The sequence below is a fragment of the Prosopis cineraria genome, unplaced genomic scaffold (assembly GCF_029017545.1).
Source record: "Prosopis cineraria cultivar Desert tree isolate PC_DT_omini unplaced genomic scaffold, ASM2901754v1 PC1, whole genome shotgun sequence".
In the NCBI taxonomy this organism is placed as follows: Eukaryota; Viridiplantae; Streptophyta; class Magnoliopsida; order Fabales; family Fabaceae; genus Prosopis; species Prosopis cineraria.
The window spans coordinates 39,541,497-39,560,908 of record NW_026555332.1 but is presented as its reverse complement, the minus strand read 5'-3'; the positions used below and the strand labels follow the sequence as shown (position 1 = coordinate 39,560,908).

The 19,412-nt window shown below is 33.7% G+C and overlaps 3 protein-coding genes across 4 annotated transcripts; all 3 read right to left on the bottom strand.

Moving 5' to 3' along the window:
* Positions 1-2,766: 2,766 nt before the first annotated feature.
* Positions 2,767-3,681, bottom strand: LOC129300377 (uncharacterized). The gene is made up of 3 exons (XM_054938973.1): positions 3,301-3,681; positions 3,093-3,154; positions 2,767-2,987 (listed from the first exon to the last, which is right to left on the bottom strand). The coding sequence occupies exons 1-3, from the start codon at positions 3,679-3,681 to the stop codon at positions 2,945-2,947; spliced, it is 486 nt and encodes a 161-aa protein (XP_054794948.1). The 3' UTR covers positions 2,767-2,944.
* Positions 3,631-6,750, bottom strand: LOC129293034 (uncharacterized). Its single transcript, XM_054930839.1, has 2 exons — positions 6,562-6,750; positions 3,631-4,099 (listed from the first exon to the last, which is right to left on the bottom strand). The coding sequence occupies exons 1-2, from the start codon at positions 6,671-6,673 to the stop codon at positions 3,714-3,716; spliced, it is 498 nt and encodes a 165-aa protein (XP_054786814.1). The 5' UTR covers positions 6,674-6,750; the 3' UTR covers positions 3,631-3,713.
* A 901-nt stretch (positions 6,751-7,651) lies between these two features.
* LOC129313550 (zinc finger protein BRUTUS-like) lies at positions 7,652-18,336 on the bottom strand. 2 transcript variants are annotated; one of them, XM_054956771.1, is made up of 14 exons: positions 17,804-18,336; positions 16,312-16,521; positions 14,136-14,330; positions 13,648-14,003; positions 12,830-13,058; positions 12,341-12,509; positions 11,018-12,247; positions 10,757-10,928; positions 10,399-10,620; positions 10,187-10,324; positions 9,539-9,773; positions 9,342-9,401; positions 9,063-9,134; positions 7,652-8,035 (listed from the first exon to the last, which is right to left on the bottom strand). In XM_054956771.1, exons 1-14 carry the CDS (start codon positions 18,107-18,109, stop codon positions 7,904-7,906), a joined length of 3,726 nt encoding a protein of 1,241 aa, XP_054812746.1. In that variant the 5' UTR covers positions 18,110-18,336; the 3' UTR covers positions 7,652-7,903. The 2 variants fall into 2 exon arrangements, with proteins under 2 accessions (XP_054812746.1, XP_054812756.1); XM_054956781.1 differs by lacking the exons at positions 16,312-16,521; positions 17,804-18,336 and adding an exon at positions 16,155-16,205.
* Positions 18,337-19,412: the final 1,076 nt, after the last annotated feature.

The window sequence follows — 19,412 nt, the reverse complement described above, 5'->3', positions numbered from 1 at the left end:
TAGGGGATTAACTAATAAAAATAAATTTAAGAAACTAAATTGATAACTGAAGTAAGTTTGGAGACTAAAAATTTTATTATCTCATATTATACCGATGACAAGAATATAATTCAAAATATGAGAATTATGAGCAGAAGAAAGATTGCTAATTTTTCGTTTCAAATGCAATTTATTAATTTAATATTTTTTAATTATTAAAATATTTGTATATTTTTAATTTTCATATTTTTTCAAAATTTTTGTCAAACTACTATTTGCTTTTGGTCAACTAATAGCGGCGGATATTATATTATGCAAACTTACAAGTCACATATATTGTCATATTATTTAATAGTGTCCAGTAGTGGTAATGAAGAAGACCAAAAGTATTTTAGTGAATGAAGCTATTTAGGTTACGGCAAGAGACAATGCTTGGAAGGAGATACCGGAACACAGAAGAATGATGATGGGATTTATCAGAGTGGGACAAATTAAATGTTTGTCTGAATTAAAATGGGACTACGTGGCATTTTCAGTGATTAGGAGCGGTTTAATTATCATAGTAACCATCATTTAGTATTATTATTTAACTAACATTTTGTCTCTAATATTAGCACTTCGCTATCACTATACTTAATCATATATATGGATTATTCTTTTTTTTTCTTTTATAAACAATATTTTATTTGTCGAATTCATAAGCAATCATAGTGATTATTTTTTAATTATTACCTTTTTCGTTTAATGTTACAAGATATTTTTAATCCAATTATACTTATTCATGAATTGGTTAACTATTCTTTAAATTACACACTCTTTCCATTTTTATTTTTATTTAATAAGTGTTTCGATTACAAACTTTTACGCGTTAATTTTATTTATCTCCTAATTGAAGGTACTTTAAAAAAAAATCTTATTAATTGCAGTCCAAGTGCTGAAAAAAATGAGATATACACTTTAGAGGCAAATATGCGAAAACACCTAGACAACAGGTGAAGGGACCATAAATTAATCTCCAAGAGGAAGTGAAATTACAGGGATTGGAGGTTTGACAACCCAGCCATACAGGCACAATTCCTTTGACAAACTCTTAGCTACGTTACAAGAACAAGAGGCTGCTGGCACAAGATTACAAACATTATTAAGAGGCTTAGCTTTAGAGCTGAAAGTTCAAGTCCAACTCGACAGAATAGTTTAAAAAAAGTTGAAGTTGGCCTTTTTAAGATGACAGGGTATTTCAAGCCTGATTCGAATTAAGTCCAACTTGAATAAATTCGACAATTGAAATTTTCGGTTTTATATATATGTAGAGTTAGTAATTTTCACTAAGTTTGACAGGTCAGTTCAAACTCGATTGAAGAAGTTAGACCAGATTTGGCTATGAGTTTTTTAAAAAAATAGGATACTTTAAGTCCGATTCGAATAAATCTGACCTACTCGAATTACTAGTTCTACTTAGCTTGACATGGTAAGCTATGAAAGAAACAAAAGTGATATCCGCAATCTACCATCAATTGCCACAACACAGAAGCTAGCAAAAGGCCAGAAATTCAAGGCTCCAGAAGAGCTTCATAACCAGTTAACAAATCAACAAACAATCCAATGCTAAACTCTCTTGTATAGCAAGCTTTGAATCTTGTACTCATACAAATTTCCCTTTCTATTAACACCCATAACATCAATCGTACGCAGACAAACTAATGAGATTTTGAACCATTAGATTCCTCAAGGTTTGAACAGCTATGCTTTCAAACAAAATCAAATGAATCATCGCTGAAAACACCAAGGCTATTCTAGTCTGCCTCCAAACCCCCTATTTTCGAAAATTCATCACCAAAAATTCCAGCCACAGAAATTTCAAATCAAGGCTAATTTGGGCAACGACAAAAGAGTATCCTACCTGAGTTCCAAGACCATTGTGTTCAGAGTCGAGAGGGAGGCATAAAGCGTTGGTCAAATCCAGTTTGATTTTCCATGCTTAAAATAGTTCAATCTATGTGGATATTCCACCCCATCTCTCTAATCTTGACAAAATAGGATGAAAGTTTTTTAATAGAGATATAAGTAGGAAGGGAGGGATAAATTTATTAAATATTTCCTCCTCATCTCTCTTTTTTTTTTTCAAAAAAAAAATTGAAGCTATTAAAATTTTTCCTTCTCTCCCTTTCATTTCCCTTAAAGGTTTAAACCAATCAAAGGGTCAGACTCTTATGCGCTGATAAAAGTGCTGCAACTAAATCATGACTCTCACAGGATTTCATAGACATATAACTAGATAGATGTGTCATTGATACCATCATGCAATGTGTTTTGAGCTGGACTACCTTGTTCGACCAACTAGTCTACTAGGGTAAATGCATGCCGTAACATTGGTAATGTAGTGAATTGATCAACTTGTCAATGACTGGTGCGAATCAGGAAAGCGGTTGGCCTATGCATACGAGGTAAAAGAGAGAGAAAAAAATACAAATATGGAGGAAAACACCAAAAGCAGGAAAGAAAATAAAAAATTAACTAAGAAAGAAGAATAATGACAAGGGAAAAAAAAGAGGGGGGATTAATCAAGCATGAATTGAAAGATCAAAATAGAAGCCGGGGGGGGGGGGGACACTAGTCTCAGCAAAAAATCTTGATGAAAGTTCTGTGAAGAATTATCTGTATTTAAATTTGAAAATTCATGTATCTTTAAAAGATATTGCTTACAGATTCTTTCAAGATTTCACATTTATCTGTAGATTCCAAAAGAAATTAACACACCACACACAACATCCTGGCATGGCATTCATCTATAATCAAATAGTTTCTGATACTACATTCCAAAAGAAATTAACAATGAAAAAAGAGATAAATCAAATCAATCGCCAAAATATATGTCCTGGGAAGATAAGGACATCAGCAGAAGAACAGTAACTACAGACGCAACTACACGTACTAGCACCTACAATATCTCCATAGATCTCTTCTTTCAACGGTAAAATGCCTTGCTTCCCCGCCACCAATGGAGTCCCCTGCAAGAAAATTAGTCAGATGTTATTGTTAGTGAACATGGATCCAATGGAGAAATTCACAGTTGGAAAACCAACATATTAGAGATATCAAATACTCCACTTTACCTCCACCTTTGTATCATGACTTCATCAATGATCTCTGATATATCAAGCGCTGGCAAAACTTGCTGTGAAAGTTAAACCAGAAGGATCAAATTAGAACCAGAAATCAAATAGGTTTTCGTATTTTGTGTCCTTCAAAGCACATAAAAAGAAGAAAAAAAGCAGTATCAATAAATTAAATTTCAACACAAGAAGGAAAGCGTAGTCTTACGTCTATCGCTTTCTGCATATTACGATTGCGAGGCTTCTTAGGCTTTCTCGAAGGCTTTTTTCCAGTCAAGGCCGAGAAATATTCTTCTTTGTTCTTTTCCGATACAGTGACCGAAAAATTAGCTATCTCATGGTTTTCCGCCTCCGCCTCGTCTGAGTTCTCCTCATAAGCTTTAATCAATTCCATTGGCTGCGACAACGAGCACGTCGGTTTTTTGTTCCTTAAGTTCCGAGGCCTAACATTCACATTGGCCGCCGTTTCGTCAGCTGACGAAACCTTCCGCTTCTTCTCCGCCACTCCGTTGTCGTCGTCGTCGACTTCTCGTTCCGTGGGATTTTCTACATCTTGCGTTGGAGGATTGTTAGGGTTTCTGGGAGGCATTTCTCTAAAAAAGGTCAAGACATCATCATCTTCTATATCTTGTCCGATATTAGAACAACCGAAAACTTGGTCGTCTCTTTGTTCTTCACCTCCCTTTCTTCACCGATCTTCATCGACAGCGACGAAAACTTAGCCGTAGCTTCCATGTTCCTCAAACAACAGTTAACATTCGCATCGGCCGCCGTTTCATCAGCAAACGGAAACTTCCGCTTCTTCACCACCTTGCCGGGAAGATCCTCGGTGGGTTTTTCAGCGTCTTTCTGGAAATTCAATTTCTGATTTGAATCGTGGAATGAGGGCTGTATCGGAGGATTGAAAATTGGATTAAAATAATTGCATCTCAATCGCATCAGCAAAGCATTGTTACGCGGTGACCGTAGTGATGTTTCAGGCTCAGCATCCGCGGGCTTCATTCTCGCTATTGAAAAAGAAAGAAGCGCAGACTTTTTGCAATTCAAAGTTGACTGACGCACTTAAGTGTATAAGAAACTTCTATGCAAATCTGACCAAAAAAAAAAATCTATATAAATATAATATTTTTTAATATTGTTTACATATTTCAAACAGAATTTAAATTTAAATATTGTTTTTATAGTTTTTTTATAATATAAATATTTTTTTTTATATTTGTGTGCAATTCCACCCCTTGCTTGGAAGAGGTCTGTTGCCTTCGACCAAGGGCTTAGTTTATGAAATTTGAGTTGTGGACTCAGCGAACACTAGAAAAGGAGTGACTCCAGTTAGGCCTAGCCCATGGAAACAGGAGGGACAAAAAAAAAAAAACCTTCCCATGAATGACCCGACCCAACTACTCCTTCTTTGATGCATTTCACATGGATTGCTCAATTATTACTTCATATTAAACATAATTTTAAAATTTCAATTTCAATCCCTCCAAATCAAGTCTATGCACCAAACAGAACCTAAGTGTTGACATATTTGTGTGTATGCATGAATGCGTGTGTCTCTCTTCAAATATTGTATACACATTTATATTCATTGAAGTGAATGTAAATAAATTAAACTCTGTTTTAGAGCTAAAATGATTTGTTTAAGGAGGATCACTGTTAAGTGAAAAAATTAAGTCTAAAAAAATTTAATGACAATTAAATTCTCAATAAAATTTATTTATAGAAAGTGTAAAAAACTAAAGAAATATGAAAAATGTTATGTATATTAGTGAGAGCCTGAAATTAAAGATAACCATATTTGGAATTAAAGTTCCTGAAAATTTGAAATTCTAAAAAACAATTATAGTTCTTAATTAGAATTAAAAAAATTGAGTTAAATTTTTCAATACTCATATTCTATATTGTCAATACTCATCTTTCATCCTTAATTTTTTCAATATTTAGTTTTAAAATTTTTTGGTAGTTATCTTAATTTTTTTTTTCGATAGTCGTCTTTCATATTTTCAATATTGAAACCATGAAAGATGAGTATTGAAAATATCTAAAGTGATTATTAAAAAAATAAAAAATTAAACACTGAAGATGTTAAAGATGACTACTGAAAATATTAAACATGAGTTATTGAAAAAATTTAATCAGAAAATTTTTAATTCTAACTAATATGTTAAAGTCCTTATAATTATAATTAATTTCCTTAAAAGTTCTTTAAATGTCATTTTTCCTTATTTATATTTATTGTTGTTAAAAAAATATAAAATATGTTATGAAACCTGATGAAATGTCCAGAAAGAGATTGAGAAGATTAAAATAAAATTTGCAAAAGAAATGTCAACGAAAGTTGGATCAAAATATGGAAATAAAAGAGTATTCTTTCAAGAATTATACTGGATATGAATGTGCTAAACCAAAATAAGAGATGATAAAACATTGATGAGGTAAGGGTTAGTGATAGTAGTTATTTTAGGAGGCTTTAATTTTGTTAAATTTTTGCGAGTAGAGTCATGTGAATCTTTAAATGAATAATATAAATGCTATATAAGTACATAAATAGTGTTCTTCTATCAATATAACCAAAAATATTGTTTTTAAAATAATTATTATTTGTTTAAAAATTACAAAAATAAAGGAGATAATGCCATCTCTTCATTGGGATAATGAATAACTCAATCTATTTGAATGATGATAATTATTGTGGGTTAATTGACCATCATAAATTTTAAATTATTATTCGAATAGTATCCTCAATTCTAAACTTTTAAAATAAGTAAAAACTCCCATCAATTTGTAAATTCTAAACAAACTACTCCCACCATTAATCTTTACAATGTTGATTGTTATGTAGCTTAGTTGGTATATCATGTGTCAAGACGGAATTAATATCACATTAGCCTTTGATTGGGACTCATACAATCAAAGGTAACGGCAATTATATGTAAATTAACAGCATCTAGTAATTTGCTACAAGATTACTAGTAAGAGTTTAGAATGCTCATTATAAGAGTTCGTAGTCTAAGATAATCATTAATCCCAATTATGGCTCAAAATTATAAAAAAAATTAAAGAGATAATTGTGAAAAAATATACAAATAAAATCTTCATAGGAAAATGATATTTACAAAATTCTCAAGAGAACTTATCATAATAAAAGTCTGTTAGTTTGCATTGAATATTATCGTGTGAAAATACGTATATATTCTTGTTAAAACTCAACCTTAACTTATATTTTTTTTGTTAGAATTTTCTTGAAAATTTAATAAGTTTGAAGTTTAACATCGTAATAAAAGTCTGTTAGTTTGTATGGAATATTATCGTGTAAAAATACGTATATATTCTTGTTAAAACTCAACCTTAACTTATATTTTTTTGTTAGAATTTTCTTGAAAATTTAATAAGTTAAGGTTTAACATTTAATAATATATATGTACTTTTATAAAATAATATTTAATGCAAAATTAATAAGCCTCGTTACCATAAATTCTCTTGAGATTGCCTTGAATGTCATTCTCTATGTTCATATTGCCTTCCGCGGGTTGCCTCACTGATATGTAAGACCGTTGGCAGCAATAAGCTCCACTATCCATGATGCCCCAGATTTCGTTCGAAGCTTATGCAGATCCATGATTTCCCTTGGCAGGTGGGTTTAAAGACCCATCCACCCACTCCGGTTTAGGTGTGTTTGAATTTCAATTGAGAAAAATTAATTATTTAAACGTGTGATGATGTTTGAATAAATGTATAAAAATTAATTTTAATAAATTGAATATATTTAAATAATTATTTGAGAATTAATTTTAAACGGGCAAATAAATGATAAAAAAAAAAAATCAAATGAAATTTTACAAATAAAAAAAATTTCAACTTATTTAAAATAAAGTTTCCCAAGCTGGATAAAGTTTTGTAAAATAAAAGTATTTAAATGAATTTTTACAAAATTATAATTTTGATCCTAGACTTGATTCCCAATGAGAATCCAAACAGGCCTTTGCTTTTAGTGAGCTCCTTGCGGGTTGAAAGGATTTCTCTAGCCATTCAAAATATCTATCCAAAATCTAATTTGCCCGGTTCATATATGAAATTTTTAATTTATAATTTTTTTCAATGATAAATTTATTTTTCAGAAGTCACAATTATAGTATATAAAATATTATTAAAAATTTAATAATAACGCAAGCTCTGCAAATGGCAATGATGGTCCGATCAACTTTGGCAACGGCAGTCAAGCACTGGCGAGTGGCCATGGCAATTAATTGTGGTCTTAACAGTGCAAATTGAGCATTCCCCATATGTTAAAAATGATTCTCAAGTCCCTCTAACCCAAGAAGGACAATAAGGTTGACAAAATTCTCCCAACAAGCAGCATACCAACAGCTCAAACAAGACCATTGATTAAGCAACATAACTTGCTGCGAAGTTATGTGCTTGTTGCTCCTTGGTCCTAAGCATCATGTATTAATAATACATCATACATGCCTCTTTGAAGCAAATACAATGCAATGAATGATGTCGGCATGTCGCACCTTAAGCTTCAACTATTGAACTGAAGAATAAGAAAAAAGATATAACAGGGAGCTGCGAAAATATATATTGCATCAAGTACTCGAGATAGCCTGTACATGACAATAGAATAGACAGCTATAAAATTGCTTTCGTGCTTCTATATTTGGCTCAAGAGAAGAACTCATTAAAGGCCTCAATACTCATTTCATTATGTATTAGGATTAAAGAAGGACCGAATTACTAATTGAGGGAAAATTGAATAGGCTGCACAACTATTTACAACCCGTGTCTACCGCCCCTTGTCAAAAGTGACACTAAGAGCAGCGGGAATTTGATGGCTCGGACTTGATCACACGGGTATTGTATGAGCCACAAAATTCACATTTGTGATACAACCAGTGGAAGGGAGAACACCCCTTTCGTTCACAGTCATTGCAAAGTATGTCCTGCATTGCAATTGCAATCAAAACAAATTACTACACCATTAAGAATGACCAATTGCCGCTGCCATGAAGTATATTTTATTTTATCCTATTTATATGGTTGGAAACCTCCTTTATTACTGTGATACTGGAGACAGTTAAAATTTCATATAAATAGTGGATAATATGGTTTGAATAAAGCATGTCAGCCAGATAATTCTATTGAAAATCGCTATGAATTGGTAAAGGATAAAACTCGTGCTCATTAGCTTCAACTATGATGACGATGTGTTTTATTTATTTATCTGTCAAATATATTATCCCAAGCATTGCCACGAAACTCAACAATTTACTTTCACAGATTAATGCCAAATGTTTCCTTCAGTTGTATGGAATTGCAATGTCTCCAGACTCGTACTGTGTTCCGACCTTGCGCCAAAATCTTGTTAACGGTGAAAACTAAAAAGTAACATGCACAAGAAATTTAAAAAAAAAACCTACAAAAAAAAAAAAAATTTACTAGTCTAATAAAGAGATAAACTTCTCCACACAGAAGCAAACGAATGATGACTATGCCTTTTTATCATTGTACGTCCGTTTCCTACTTGATATAAATTATTTTTTCAAGAATAATGAGTTGGTATGACAACTTTGTACAATTGTAGAGTATTGACCATGCCTCTTGTAAAGAAACAAAGAGGAATTCAATTGGGACCATTTCAAGAATGGATTACAAATTTGTGACTAATGAGCTTACCTATAACCTGATAAAACACTTTTCATATATCAATTTCACTTTCAGTATTTTATGCAATTTCTAAGATATGCATATATTATGTGTAGTCATAGTCAGCTATTTTCCAATTTATTACTGTATCTTTTGATAGAAGAATTTAAAATACTATCCAATTTTCAACGCATGTTGTGACTTGAAAACTATAATTCTACATTCTTAATTCATCTTTCTTTGATTAACGCATTAGTTTTAGCAAGGAAAAAATCCCTCTGCAGATGTGCAAGAGAAGCAAAAGTAGACGTTGATACAGCATACCTGATAACGGTCCCTGTACTCCTCAGGAAGCTCCTCAGCAGCCAGTAAAGCATCAAGCATGCCAAAGTAAACCTGGGTAGAAGGGGGAACAACCAATTATGGAGTGTTTTACTAAGTGTGTTAGGTTGCCTAGCTTTTTAGGTTTTTTTTTTTTTCCCTTTCGTACTCTACCTTCACGATTGATTCTTCATCAAAAATTAATGAAAACTTGAAAGCATATAATCCATAAGATCAAACTTGACAGTGATTATCTACAAAGAAAGTCTTCTTAGTTCTTACCGCCATATCTCCCAATGATTTGCTGCAGATTGGACACGTGTAGTGACTACAAGTGTAAGCCTAACATCACAAGGAAAGTGTAAGTATGAATCTGTGAACCTGAAACCTCTTGAGAATTCTTCTTATTAGAAGTAAAAAATAATAATAATAAAACACAAATGGCTTACATTAAAACCTAAAATGAGCAAGAAACAGACCTGAAAGCAAGCTGAATGCATATAGTGGCCACAAGGTAGAGCTCTGACTGTAGCACTTGATGTGAATAAGAAGTCACAGCAAATTGGGCAATTCATTTCTAAGCCTTTCTCCAGGCACTTGTGAGATGCCGATTTTATCCCCAGGCAGCAGTTGCATTTCATACAATGAAAATAATCAATCCCAAGCCCTCTCCCCACACGGCACAAATTGCAAAAAGGGCAGTGATACACATTCCTGGTAAAGAATGACATGAGTTTAACTACAAAACAAAATCCAAAAGACTATAAGGGTTGACAAACTAAAGCACACTCTCATGACTTGTACCATATTCTTGCTACAACAATTATATTGCATTGGAGAGAACATTAAATATTTCTAGTAAAGAAAAAACTCGTAGGTATAAAATAAGCATGCGTGTGTGTGTGTGTGTGTGTGTGAACATCAATGTGAAATTTGTGTCTTTTATGCTCATATAGATTTTATCCTTCATTTTTGGTAGAAAGAGATGATTCTATCCCTTGGAAAGTAAGGATTAAGCATTGTGCAATGGAATATTCAGCTTTCATCATCATAAAAAAGAAGGAAATACAGCTTTCATCCTAAAAATCCTGAATTTTAAAGCAAGAAATCAGCACTTAAAAAACTACCTTTCATCATCAAAAAATTTGCATATATTGCAATAATATTTTGCCATTGAAAATCCATTACATGAAGGCGTCATGCATATTGGGCCAACTGGCTGTATATTCAAGCAACGCATGCACATCATTTCTGAAGTTGCTTTTCTGCAATTGATCAAAGAAATAGTCAGTGGAATAAAATGTAGTAGAAAAAAAAGAGAGCACCATAAAATATTTACCTATCCATAGAGTGATCGCTCACATTGTCATGGCAAAATCTACATGTAAATAACTTGCCACAACATGCAGCTCTAAGTTTGCAATTTCTCTTATAGTGTTCACACCCGAAAATTTGTTTCTCCTGGTCCTGAAAGGATGCTGAGCGTCCTTCAATTTTTTCTCCATCTGTAGAATCCCCAGCTGTAGTTTTAGGTAACTTCTGCTGTGCAGCTATCCATCGACTACAATACATACATAACTGGTCAACAAATGGAAATTCAAGGCAATGTAATAACGTTTTAAGAGATGAATGTGTAATTAGCCAGTTAACTGTCTTTTAACTATACATAACAAGAAGGTTATGGTCACTGTATAAACCTAGTCATTAGATTCTGCACAAGATATGCTTTTCTTCTTGGATCAAGAGTTGAGTCTTGATAGACCTTCCGGATCTCTGACTCAAGCTCGTTCTGATTCATCCGGAATATGTCTTTCCAACCTGGCTTAAACATCTGATCGTTCAGGTCCATGCTTTCCTGATGCTCAGTACCTAGACAGAAGTAAAACATTAGGTATTAAACTATTAATCATGCATATCAACCTCAACTAAATATGAAAGACATGAAGGGTATCAAAAACCTTTTTGAGAAGCAGCTTGCTCTGGTGTTTCTTTCGGCAATATAGCTTCTGGACTTTCTTTCCAGCAGTCATTAAGCCATTCATTGAACATAGTATTTTTTGTTGCCTGCTTCCATGTATCCATCATCTTGTTCTGTTCATCCTCAGTAAGTGCAGAAGTTACCCATGGTAGCATTGATTGCAGTACTTCTGCACCTGTAGTCCCAATTATCCGGCCCACTATCTTGTCTTGTTCTTCCACAGTAAAATGTCTCCCAAACAATGGCCAGAGCTCAAGCTCTTCCCTAAAAATATGCTGATCCAGTGTCACTCGAATGGATTTGCACATCCCTTGAAGTTTAGTTGCCAGCTCATTGTACTTTCTGTTATTATCTCTAAAACTCATATCAGAAGTTTCAAAATTACTTTCATTCGACATACTGGTCATCTGAAAGTCTTCATGAAGGACAGAAAGCTCAGAAAGAACACAGGAAATATCTTCAAATAATTTTTCTTCCTGCTTATGGTCCAGCATGTATGAATGACTCACATTATGAAGGGATTCTTTGGATTCCAGTGCAGGAAATACTATATCATCTTCAGCATTACTGTGAGCTCTATATAGGCCCCACAAAAGACGAAATCTTCCAGTGAACTGCCGAAGAATCGTCTCATCACAGTGACTAAGCTTTCCAGATTCAATATCTAAATACTCCAAATCTTTGCGTATAGCTTTGTGAAATTTAAATATAGTATCAATGGGCCTTTCTGCAGAGTTATCACATGAGTTATTGTCTGTTTCCCATATGAAAAGACTGGAATTTATAGATGGAGCAGAAGAGTTGAAAGACAAGGAGCGCAAGGACTTGACAGTAGAAAGAGAGCTTTGCCCCAAATTATTACTGCTTACTCCTAAACCCGGCACACAACAAGACCTTGCACTACAACATTGTTTCTCAATACTTTCAGACTCTGAAGTTTCATAGACATCTCCATTCTTGCACAACTCCAATATGTTTCGCTTAACTGGTCTTTTGTTCTCATCTAGTTCAACTACTAATGAGTAATCTCTAGCTGGTGGTGCTGAAATGCCACAAGGACAGGATGATTGGACAAAATTTTCTTCAATATCAGTAAGCCTTTGAGCAGGACAGCAACCTGATGCACTTGAAGACAAACACAAGCCCTCATTACGAGCCTTGCAAGCCCAACCACAGAAGAGTGTGACTAGAGCAGAATCTGTTGCTGGAGCTGAATGAATGACAATTAGTCAGAGATAATACAACAAATAAATTTATTGTCTCTTTTAGCGTCTGGAAAAACTAAAATAAATAAACATAGAACCTGCCAATTGCACGTTTCTTAAAAACATCTTCACTTGATCTTCAGTTAATGATCCTACCAGCCATGGCAGGACACGTTCAATCAATTTCAGAGGCATCATGCACAAACTTTGATATAGAAGTTCACGTTGCCTTCTAAAGCTAAAGTGCTTCCGGGCAAGTGGAAGAACCTTCAGATGAGAAAAATCAATACATAAATAATTAGATTAATTGGTAGCTTCGATTTGCAACTTTTTGTCAAGACTTACTCAGTGATTAATCAGTTATGTATCCAGAATCAAAGAACTCCCATCATATATTTCTACAAATAAATACCAGAATTTTTTCATATTAATCAAACCCATGATAAGGTACAAGGTAATTCCCAAATATATATGACACTCAAATTCGACCATCAAGTCAATCTTCCTATCACAGATTACAGCAACAACTATCAAACATATTCACGCAAAATTTGTTGTATAGAAATTGAAGGTGAATATAAACTCACTTGAACTTCTTCATTATGGAAATGTCTTTGTATAGTTTCCATTATCTGATCAGCATGTGAGCATAACTTGGAATAAAATTCAGCTTCAGAATTAGATGTTGCTTCTTCATTCTGAATAGCTTCAATCAAACTCCGGAAGTCATTAAATTGGCTTTCTTCTTCAGCATGCTCCTGGAAGAAAGAAAATTCACCATCTACTGCTGGAAATATAACCTGGTCTTCAGCAATACTGCATTCACAGAAATCATCAAATTTTCAAATTACAGATGTAGATATTTTCCATCCAAATAACATAATTCTTAATAATAACTCATTGCATATTTCTAGTGCACTTTAATTTTGTTTGACAACCATGCTGCCACTCTATATCTAATAAGACGTCAAAATAGAAAAATCCTCTAACACATTCAGTGCAAGCATCTCCCACAATAACATCCATTTAGACAGAATTGCCATGCTTTTGTCTTCTATATCATTTCTATATATATATATATATATATCCTTTGAGTATTTGACAAATAAGCTGGCCAAAGTGAGTAAAACAAGAGAATCAGGCTTTTTAAAGGGTTATCTTCTCTATTTTATATTTCTTTAATCTGTAAGTCAATTCCTTCCATAAATCAATAGCAGGGACAAATATTTCTTGCACAGGCATATAGGATAAAGGAAAAGTGGAAAACTGGACAATAACAAGAAAATTACATTGAGAAACAAACGAAAGAAAGTAATACAATAGAAAAAGAAATCTTTCAATCAAGGCAGCATGATAAGATACTTCAATCAAACTAAAAATTGATAACACAAAGTTAAGATGATACCTGTGAAATATGCAAACTTCAGAGATAAATTGCAACCTTTCATTGAAAGCTGATAGGTTAGTAAAATCTCCGCAGAGCTGTATCTTCCTGGTCTCCACCACTATCTCACTTAACTCTTTTTTTATAGAATTATGCCACAGCAATATTTCATCTATAGGATGTGTCCCACTGATATCAGAAACATCTAGACTAGATTCAGAATATTTCCTTTTACCAGTGGTTGTGAACTCACACGCACAGTTTACTCTCTCAATCTGGTGTGTTAATGGGCAACAAGAACCTTGAAACTGAGAATGATCAACACAACTTTCGACTGTGAGAGTACCACTTCTCCCTTCCATCCAAGTGAAAATAACCTTGAACAACCACAGAAAGCAATCAGATACATCATCATATATGATACAAAATGCACTGAAACAGCGTTAGATTAAATCTCCAAGAAAGAAAAGGAAAGAACAGCACACTAAAACAGCAGTTGAAAACCATACCTTTTGAAGAAGCTTTTCCTGTGGCACTATTTTGCCTAAGCACTTCCGCAGATCCTGAGATTCATCAGGTGATATAGATGCTGAAAGCCATGGAAGAAATACTGCCATCATATTCACAGGAATACTGCATAGAAACTGCCAAACTAAACACGCCTGTTCCTCAAGGGAGAACTTTTCAATGAGCAGTGGAAACACCTGAGAGCACCAACACCAGGGGTGAGAAAAAGAAAGTCAGAGACCAAAAAGAAGGAAAGAAAAAAGAGGCATTAAGTATTTTAAAAATCCAAGACTACAGAAAGATGTTACCGATTAATCCTTTAGAAATACCCTATTGAAAACTCCAGTTACAGGTAGTCTTCAGTATTTTCCCAAAATTAACCTTACGCATTGTTTTCATCATAGTTGGATTTTTGTCAACTAATGAATGAATGAAATTTAGCCAATTAAGGCATCCTGAGCAATTCAAACATTCAGTTATAAAACCCCCATGTTGGAGTTCAAAATAAAAGTCAAAATACTTGGAAAGAGAAAGTTCTAAGATATAGGAGTCATATAGAAAGTTTGAAAAACTTAGGTGATTGAAATGAGCAAACCAGGAAATTTGAATAAACGAAACCAGTACATAGGATCCAGCCAAAAATTGCCTTCATGATCCAAGTCATTTTTGGAAGAAGAAGAAATAATACGTCATCCTCTTTTTTATTTTTACTCTTTCACTTTTCCTTCTACTCTCAATGATCCATATCTTTAATTTTTTTTTTTATTTAGATTATAATTGACTCGAAGGTCTATACCAGATAAATTTTGTTTTCGTTTTAAGAGGAACCTGATGGGATCTCTGCACATCCCTAAAGAAAGCAGGTAGAATTTATGTTAACATAGGCCACTCTTTTTCTTCTTCAAACATTAAATAAGTGTCTAAAATCTGAAGCCAATCTATCGTGAATAATTCCTTCAAAAACTCAGAAGCCATTGTTATATTCCTTGTTACTTCTTATTCACATAAGTCGTAATTTTCCATGCAGCCCATAGTTATTAATAGCACAGAGCGCGTATTCTCACATTTAGCAACAAGGGCTCTTGTAAAACATAAGTCAGCAACTCAATCATCTGCCAGGTAAGGGCCTTCCTAATAAAACACAGCACATGGATCATGGCCAGCCATCTGCCAATGATAACAACCACTGGGCAGCTGTTAAAGAATGCTCTTATTGTAGTGTGGCGCACTCTATGTCATGCTAATAATAACTATAATTCCATAATTCATCCATTTGACTGTTTTTAGCAGTTATAGGATATAAATTTCTTCTTGGCATATTTATGGAGATCAGCAAATGGCCTCTCCAGGGGGACCAGATTGTCTTGTGATCAGTAGGTTTGTTGGCAGCTTTGTTATTGTTTCTGTAGGTCTAATAACTCTTTTTTTCTTTTTCGTTTTTTTTTTTTTGGTTTTGGAGGATTCCTTGTCCTGTATTAGAATAATTTATCCTTATATCAATAACAACCATTTATATATCTTTGCTCTTGGGAATCAAGAAAACTGTTAGCATGTGATAATGTCTGAAAATTTGTTTGATAAATTATCAACATCCAATGAATCTTTTCAACCTTACCATGATCCTTCCACTGATTTGAGGATAACATTTCCATTATTACAGTTGATGATTTTACAAGGGGGCAGAGCAGAGTGAAAAACAAACTAAAATGCAAGCTCTTTGAAAGTTCTGTGGAGCAGGCATTCATTACACAAAGAAAACAAATACTGTCTTGCATAATTAATAATTAACACAATAGTTTAAGACTTCAAAAGATATTTTTAACATATAACTTTAGAAGAACTGACTTTATAGTTGTAGCCTTTCAGTGTATACTATAGATACTATTGCTGATCTTTTAGGGAAAAATCCACATGGCTGGTCAAAGACAAAATTCTCAGCAAGAAAGTTTAATTCAACAGGTAGACAGAGCAAAGATCAATGTGCAAATAAAAATTCCTGTAGTTTTTCTTATGGTACCTACATCAGTTAATTTGGTGCCAAGCCTTCCATATTCCATTATCATATCCTTTTCCTACAGCAGTAAGGGGGAAAAACATATTCTGCCTTTCACTTTTCTCAATTAGCATTTATCACATTGTAGGAGTCCAAGTGAGAGGAAAGAGCAAAATATTAAATACCTGCTCCTCTTCCTTAGCCATATGTTGACTAACTGATGTCTGCAGGGCTCCCGTGCAGAATGCTAACTCCCTCAGGAAACTTTCATTATTATGTGTAGTAGAATTTAACAGCTCAAATAGATGATCAAAAAGATTACTTTCACCCTTATGTTCAAGGGAATATGTCTTTGCTACATTTTTCACACGTATGTCAAGAGCTGGAAAAATCACCTGCATGTCCAGTAAGCCTAATATTATCTCTCAGTGCTTTTTAACATAACAGAAAAGCTGGATCAATATTACCCAATGAATTCAACAACATTCAGAGAGGTAGGAAAGGACCACGCCAGAGGCCTCCTCCACCACCCTCCATCTCACCCAAAAAAAAAAAAAAAAAAATATCTGTCCCCTCCAGTAGTTGATTGAAAGGACCAAGCAAATAGGCTTGACAACCTAAGTAAGCTGTCAGCCGAATATATCAAGATAGCAATAAAAAATTTTGTTGAAGACATTTCAGTTACAAGTGCAAAACTCTACTAATGAAAATTTTATGTTAGAAAAGTTCAAGATTTCAATTGTTGTTAAAAATGCGTTGAAGGAGCATAAAGAGATATGTTACGTCATGTGCCCAGTAGCTGTTTGTTAACTTCTCAAAGCTAGAATGGAAAATCTCATTTAAGCCATAAATCAGCATTCAATCAGTTTAAACGTTTGACAGTAACTATTAAGTGACAAAAAACAAAAGTGATTTTAACCCAACAAGGGCCAACGACGCCTGCTAAAATGTTTGTGCCAGATTTCCACATTTGTGATACATAAGTTAATCAGTATTGCTTCAAGGATGCTTTATTTACTTATGATTAAGGTTTTTGAGTTGAATCTTGATAAGGAAAAGAAAAGAGGAAAGTAATCATAGTAGGATTTTTTTTTTTTTACTTGAAACATAACGAGAATACGAGAACAAGAAGACTAACTGCTTGAATAGGAGACAACACTATGATTAAGGAAATCATATTCAACGTTTCAATCACGAAATATTTTTCCATTTTAAACCTTAACCACTTCCGCGCACTAATTGCCCCAAAAAATTAAAAAAAAAAAAAAAGTTTTCCCCCCCGGGGGGGGGGGTTTTGGTGAGTAACTGTTTCGATAAAAAGATAGGCTAAAATGTCAAAAGGATATAGTAGAGTAAGAAACACGAAAAGCCAAAATCTATCAACATTAGTACGCGAGATATAACTTCAGAAGAGAAGCAGAAATATCCAGTTTGCCTATCATAATTCCTGTTTCTAGAGAAGGAGCCGTGCTAATGTTACTTGGCATCGAACTGCGACCTAGATATATCGATAGGGAACAGGCAAGAACCTCAAGCATCATCATGTGGGTGGAAAATGCTCATTTCCAGACCATTTCTCTCAAAAAAACCAAAATCGATTATACAATTCAACAAGAAATAGACTCCAAAATATTGAGCTCACGTATGCATAATGAATATGGATTCCGAAGACTACACCTCATCTTCGGCATTGGAATGGTGACTGTAAATTGATCTCAGGAAATGATAGCGTTCGAACAGCGGCTGAATATCAGAGCGATTGCCGGTGGCAAATGCCATTGCTAATCGGTGAAGGGCATCAAGCTCATTCCGAATCGCTTTGTGGAAGAACAAGAAAATTAGAATTGGCGAGCCCAATTCAGAGCACTTCGAGCCACCATTGGATGTGGAGGAGGAAGAATCGGCCTTGCTCACAGAATTGGAGAGCACGGCCACTCCTCCACCTCCGTCCAAGTGTTGTAGTCCAGCCAACGGCGTCGCCATAGTCTTCTCTCCCCCTCTCTTCTGACTTTTTCGCACCCTTATTTTCTGGGAAGCTTCCCTCTGGCTGCACTCTATCCCTCGTATTTACACAGCTTATCTCGCAACGAACATTTCAGAAAGAGATAATCACATTCGAACCGGAAGAAGCGAGATTCGTCTCGCTCTTTCTCTCTCTAAAATGTTTGTTTCTGTTCCTCTGTGTCTGTTGTGCGAAAATTTGTCACACAGTTTAGGCTCGTCTCGTCTTTTATGAAGTTGGGTCTGCCACGTTGATCCAACGTTCCAGGTAGGACGGTGATATCATATCTGGCCGTAGCCTTGGGCACGTGACGGTCGTGTTTACCGTCATGCCAGCAGAGCGTACATTCTTGCTTTTTTTTTTTTCTTGAAAAAAAATCCATTTAATAGTATGCTAAAGTTAAAGTACCGAGTTCTAGCTTCTGAGGAACGGCATCCATCCTATGAAAATAGTATTAATTAGGATTAATATACAATTGAACTTAAATTATAGATTTAGAGATAAATTGAATCATAAACTTATATTTGATATATTTTTAATTTTAAATAATCTAAGATAATTTTACCTTATCATTAAATAAAACAAACTCTGTTGCTTTGAAAAAAAAATTGAAACCTGATGCGCAATTACATATTAAGACCCATTTTTTATAAAAGTAAGGAATGTTTGTTTTAATTTAAGAATGTAATGAAATTTCTTCAAATTTAATTATTTAAGATTTTAAAATATATTAAATATTTTTTGAACCTATAATTTAAGTATATTAATCTTAAATTTTAATTCTTCCTAATTTTGTCGTATATTTTAAATTAATCACTTTAACGTTAGAAGTTAGATTTTGATAGCTCATAAGATTGGAATATGCCTCCGAAACTTTGTAAGTTAAAATTATCATATATTCTCATTATTTATTTGAAATTTGAGCAGCTCCAACCCTCTCCTTCTCTTTCCATTTTTATTTTTCATTTTCTTTTTTCCTTATCTTTGAATTTCTAACTTGTTATGCTTCTTCAATAAAAAGACTTTAAATGTAAAATTTTAAATCCATCAATCCAATCCAAGTAATATCTTAATTTATTATTATTATTTTTTTTTTTTTTTGCAATCAACATGAACGTAACTCATATAAAAATGATATACCTGAGATATAAAGATTAAAGAAAGCCCTGTTTAGTTTTTTTTTTTTTTTTATTTTTGGCCAAAATGTTTAGTATTTAATGAACTACAAGCAGTAGGCTCATTCCATTATTTAATATAACAAGATCATGCTAATTTATTACTTTA

Excerpts from the sequence above, each read along its gene's own strand:
- LOC129293034 (XM_054930839.1), bottom strand. The coding sequence starts at position 6,673 with ATGGATAGTGGAGCTTATTGCTGCCAACGGTCTTACATATCAGTGAGG. Across the intron at positions 4,100-6,561 it reads CAATCTCAAGAGAATTTATG|CGAGAATGAAGCCCGCGGAT; the intron begins GTAACGAGGCTT and ends CTTTTTCAATAG.
- LOC129313550 (XM_054956771.1), bottom strand. The coding sequence starts at position 18,109 with ATGGCGACGCCGTTGGCTGGACTACAACACTTGGACGGAGGTGGAGGA. Across the intron at positions 14,331-16,311 it reads TGGCTAAGGAAGAGGAGCAG|GTGTTTCCACTGCTCATTGA; the intron begins GTATTTAATATT and ends TGGTGCTCTCAG. Across the intron at positions 8,036-9,062 it reads AGTACAGGGACCGTTATCAG|GACATACTTTGCAATGACTG; the intron begins GTATGCTGTATC and ends ATTGCAATGCAG.
- LOC129300377 (XM_054938973.1), bottom strand. The coding sequence starts at position 3,681 with ATGCCTCCCAGAAACCCTAACAATCCTCCAACGCAAGATGTAGAAAAT. Across the intron at positions 3,155-3,300 it reads ATATGCAGAAAGCGATAGAC|CAAGTTTTGCCAGCGCTTGA; the intron begins GTAAGACTACGC and ends TAACTTTCACAG. Across the intron at positions 2,988-3,092 it reads GTCATGATACAAAGGTGGAG|GGGACTCCATTGGTGGCGGG; the intron begins GTAAAGTGGAGT and ends ATTTTCTTGCAG.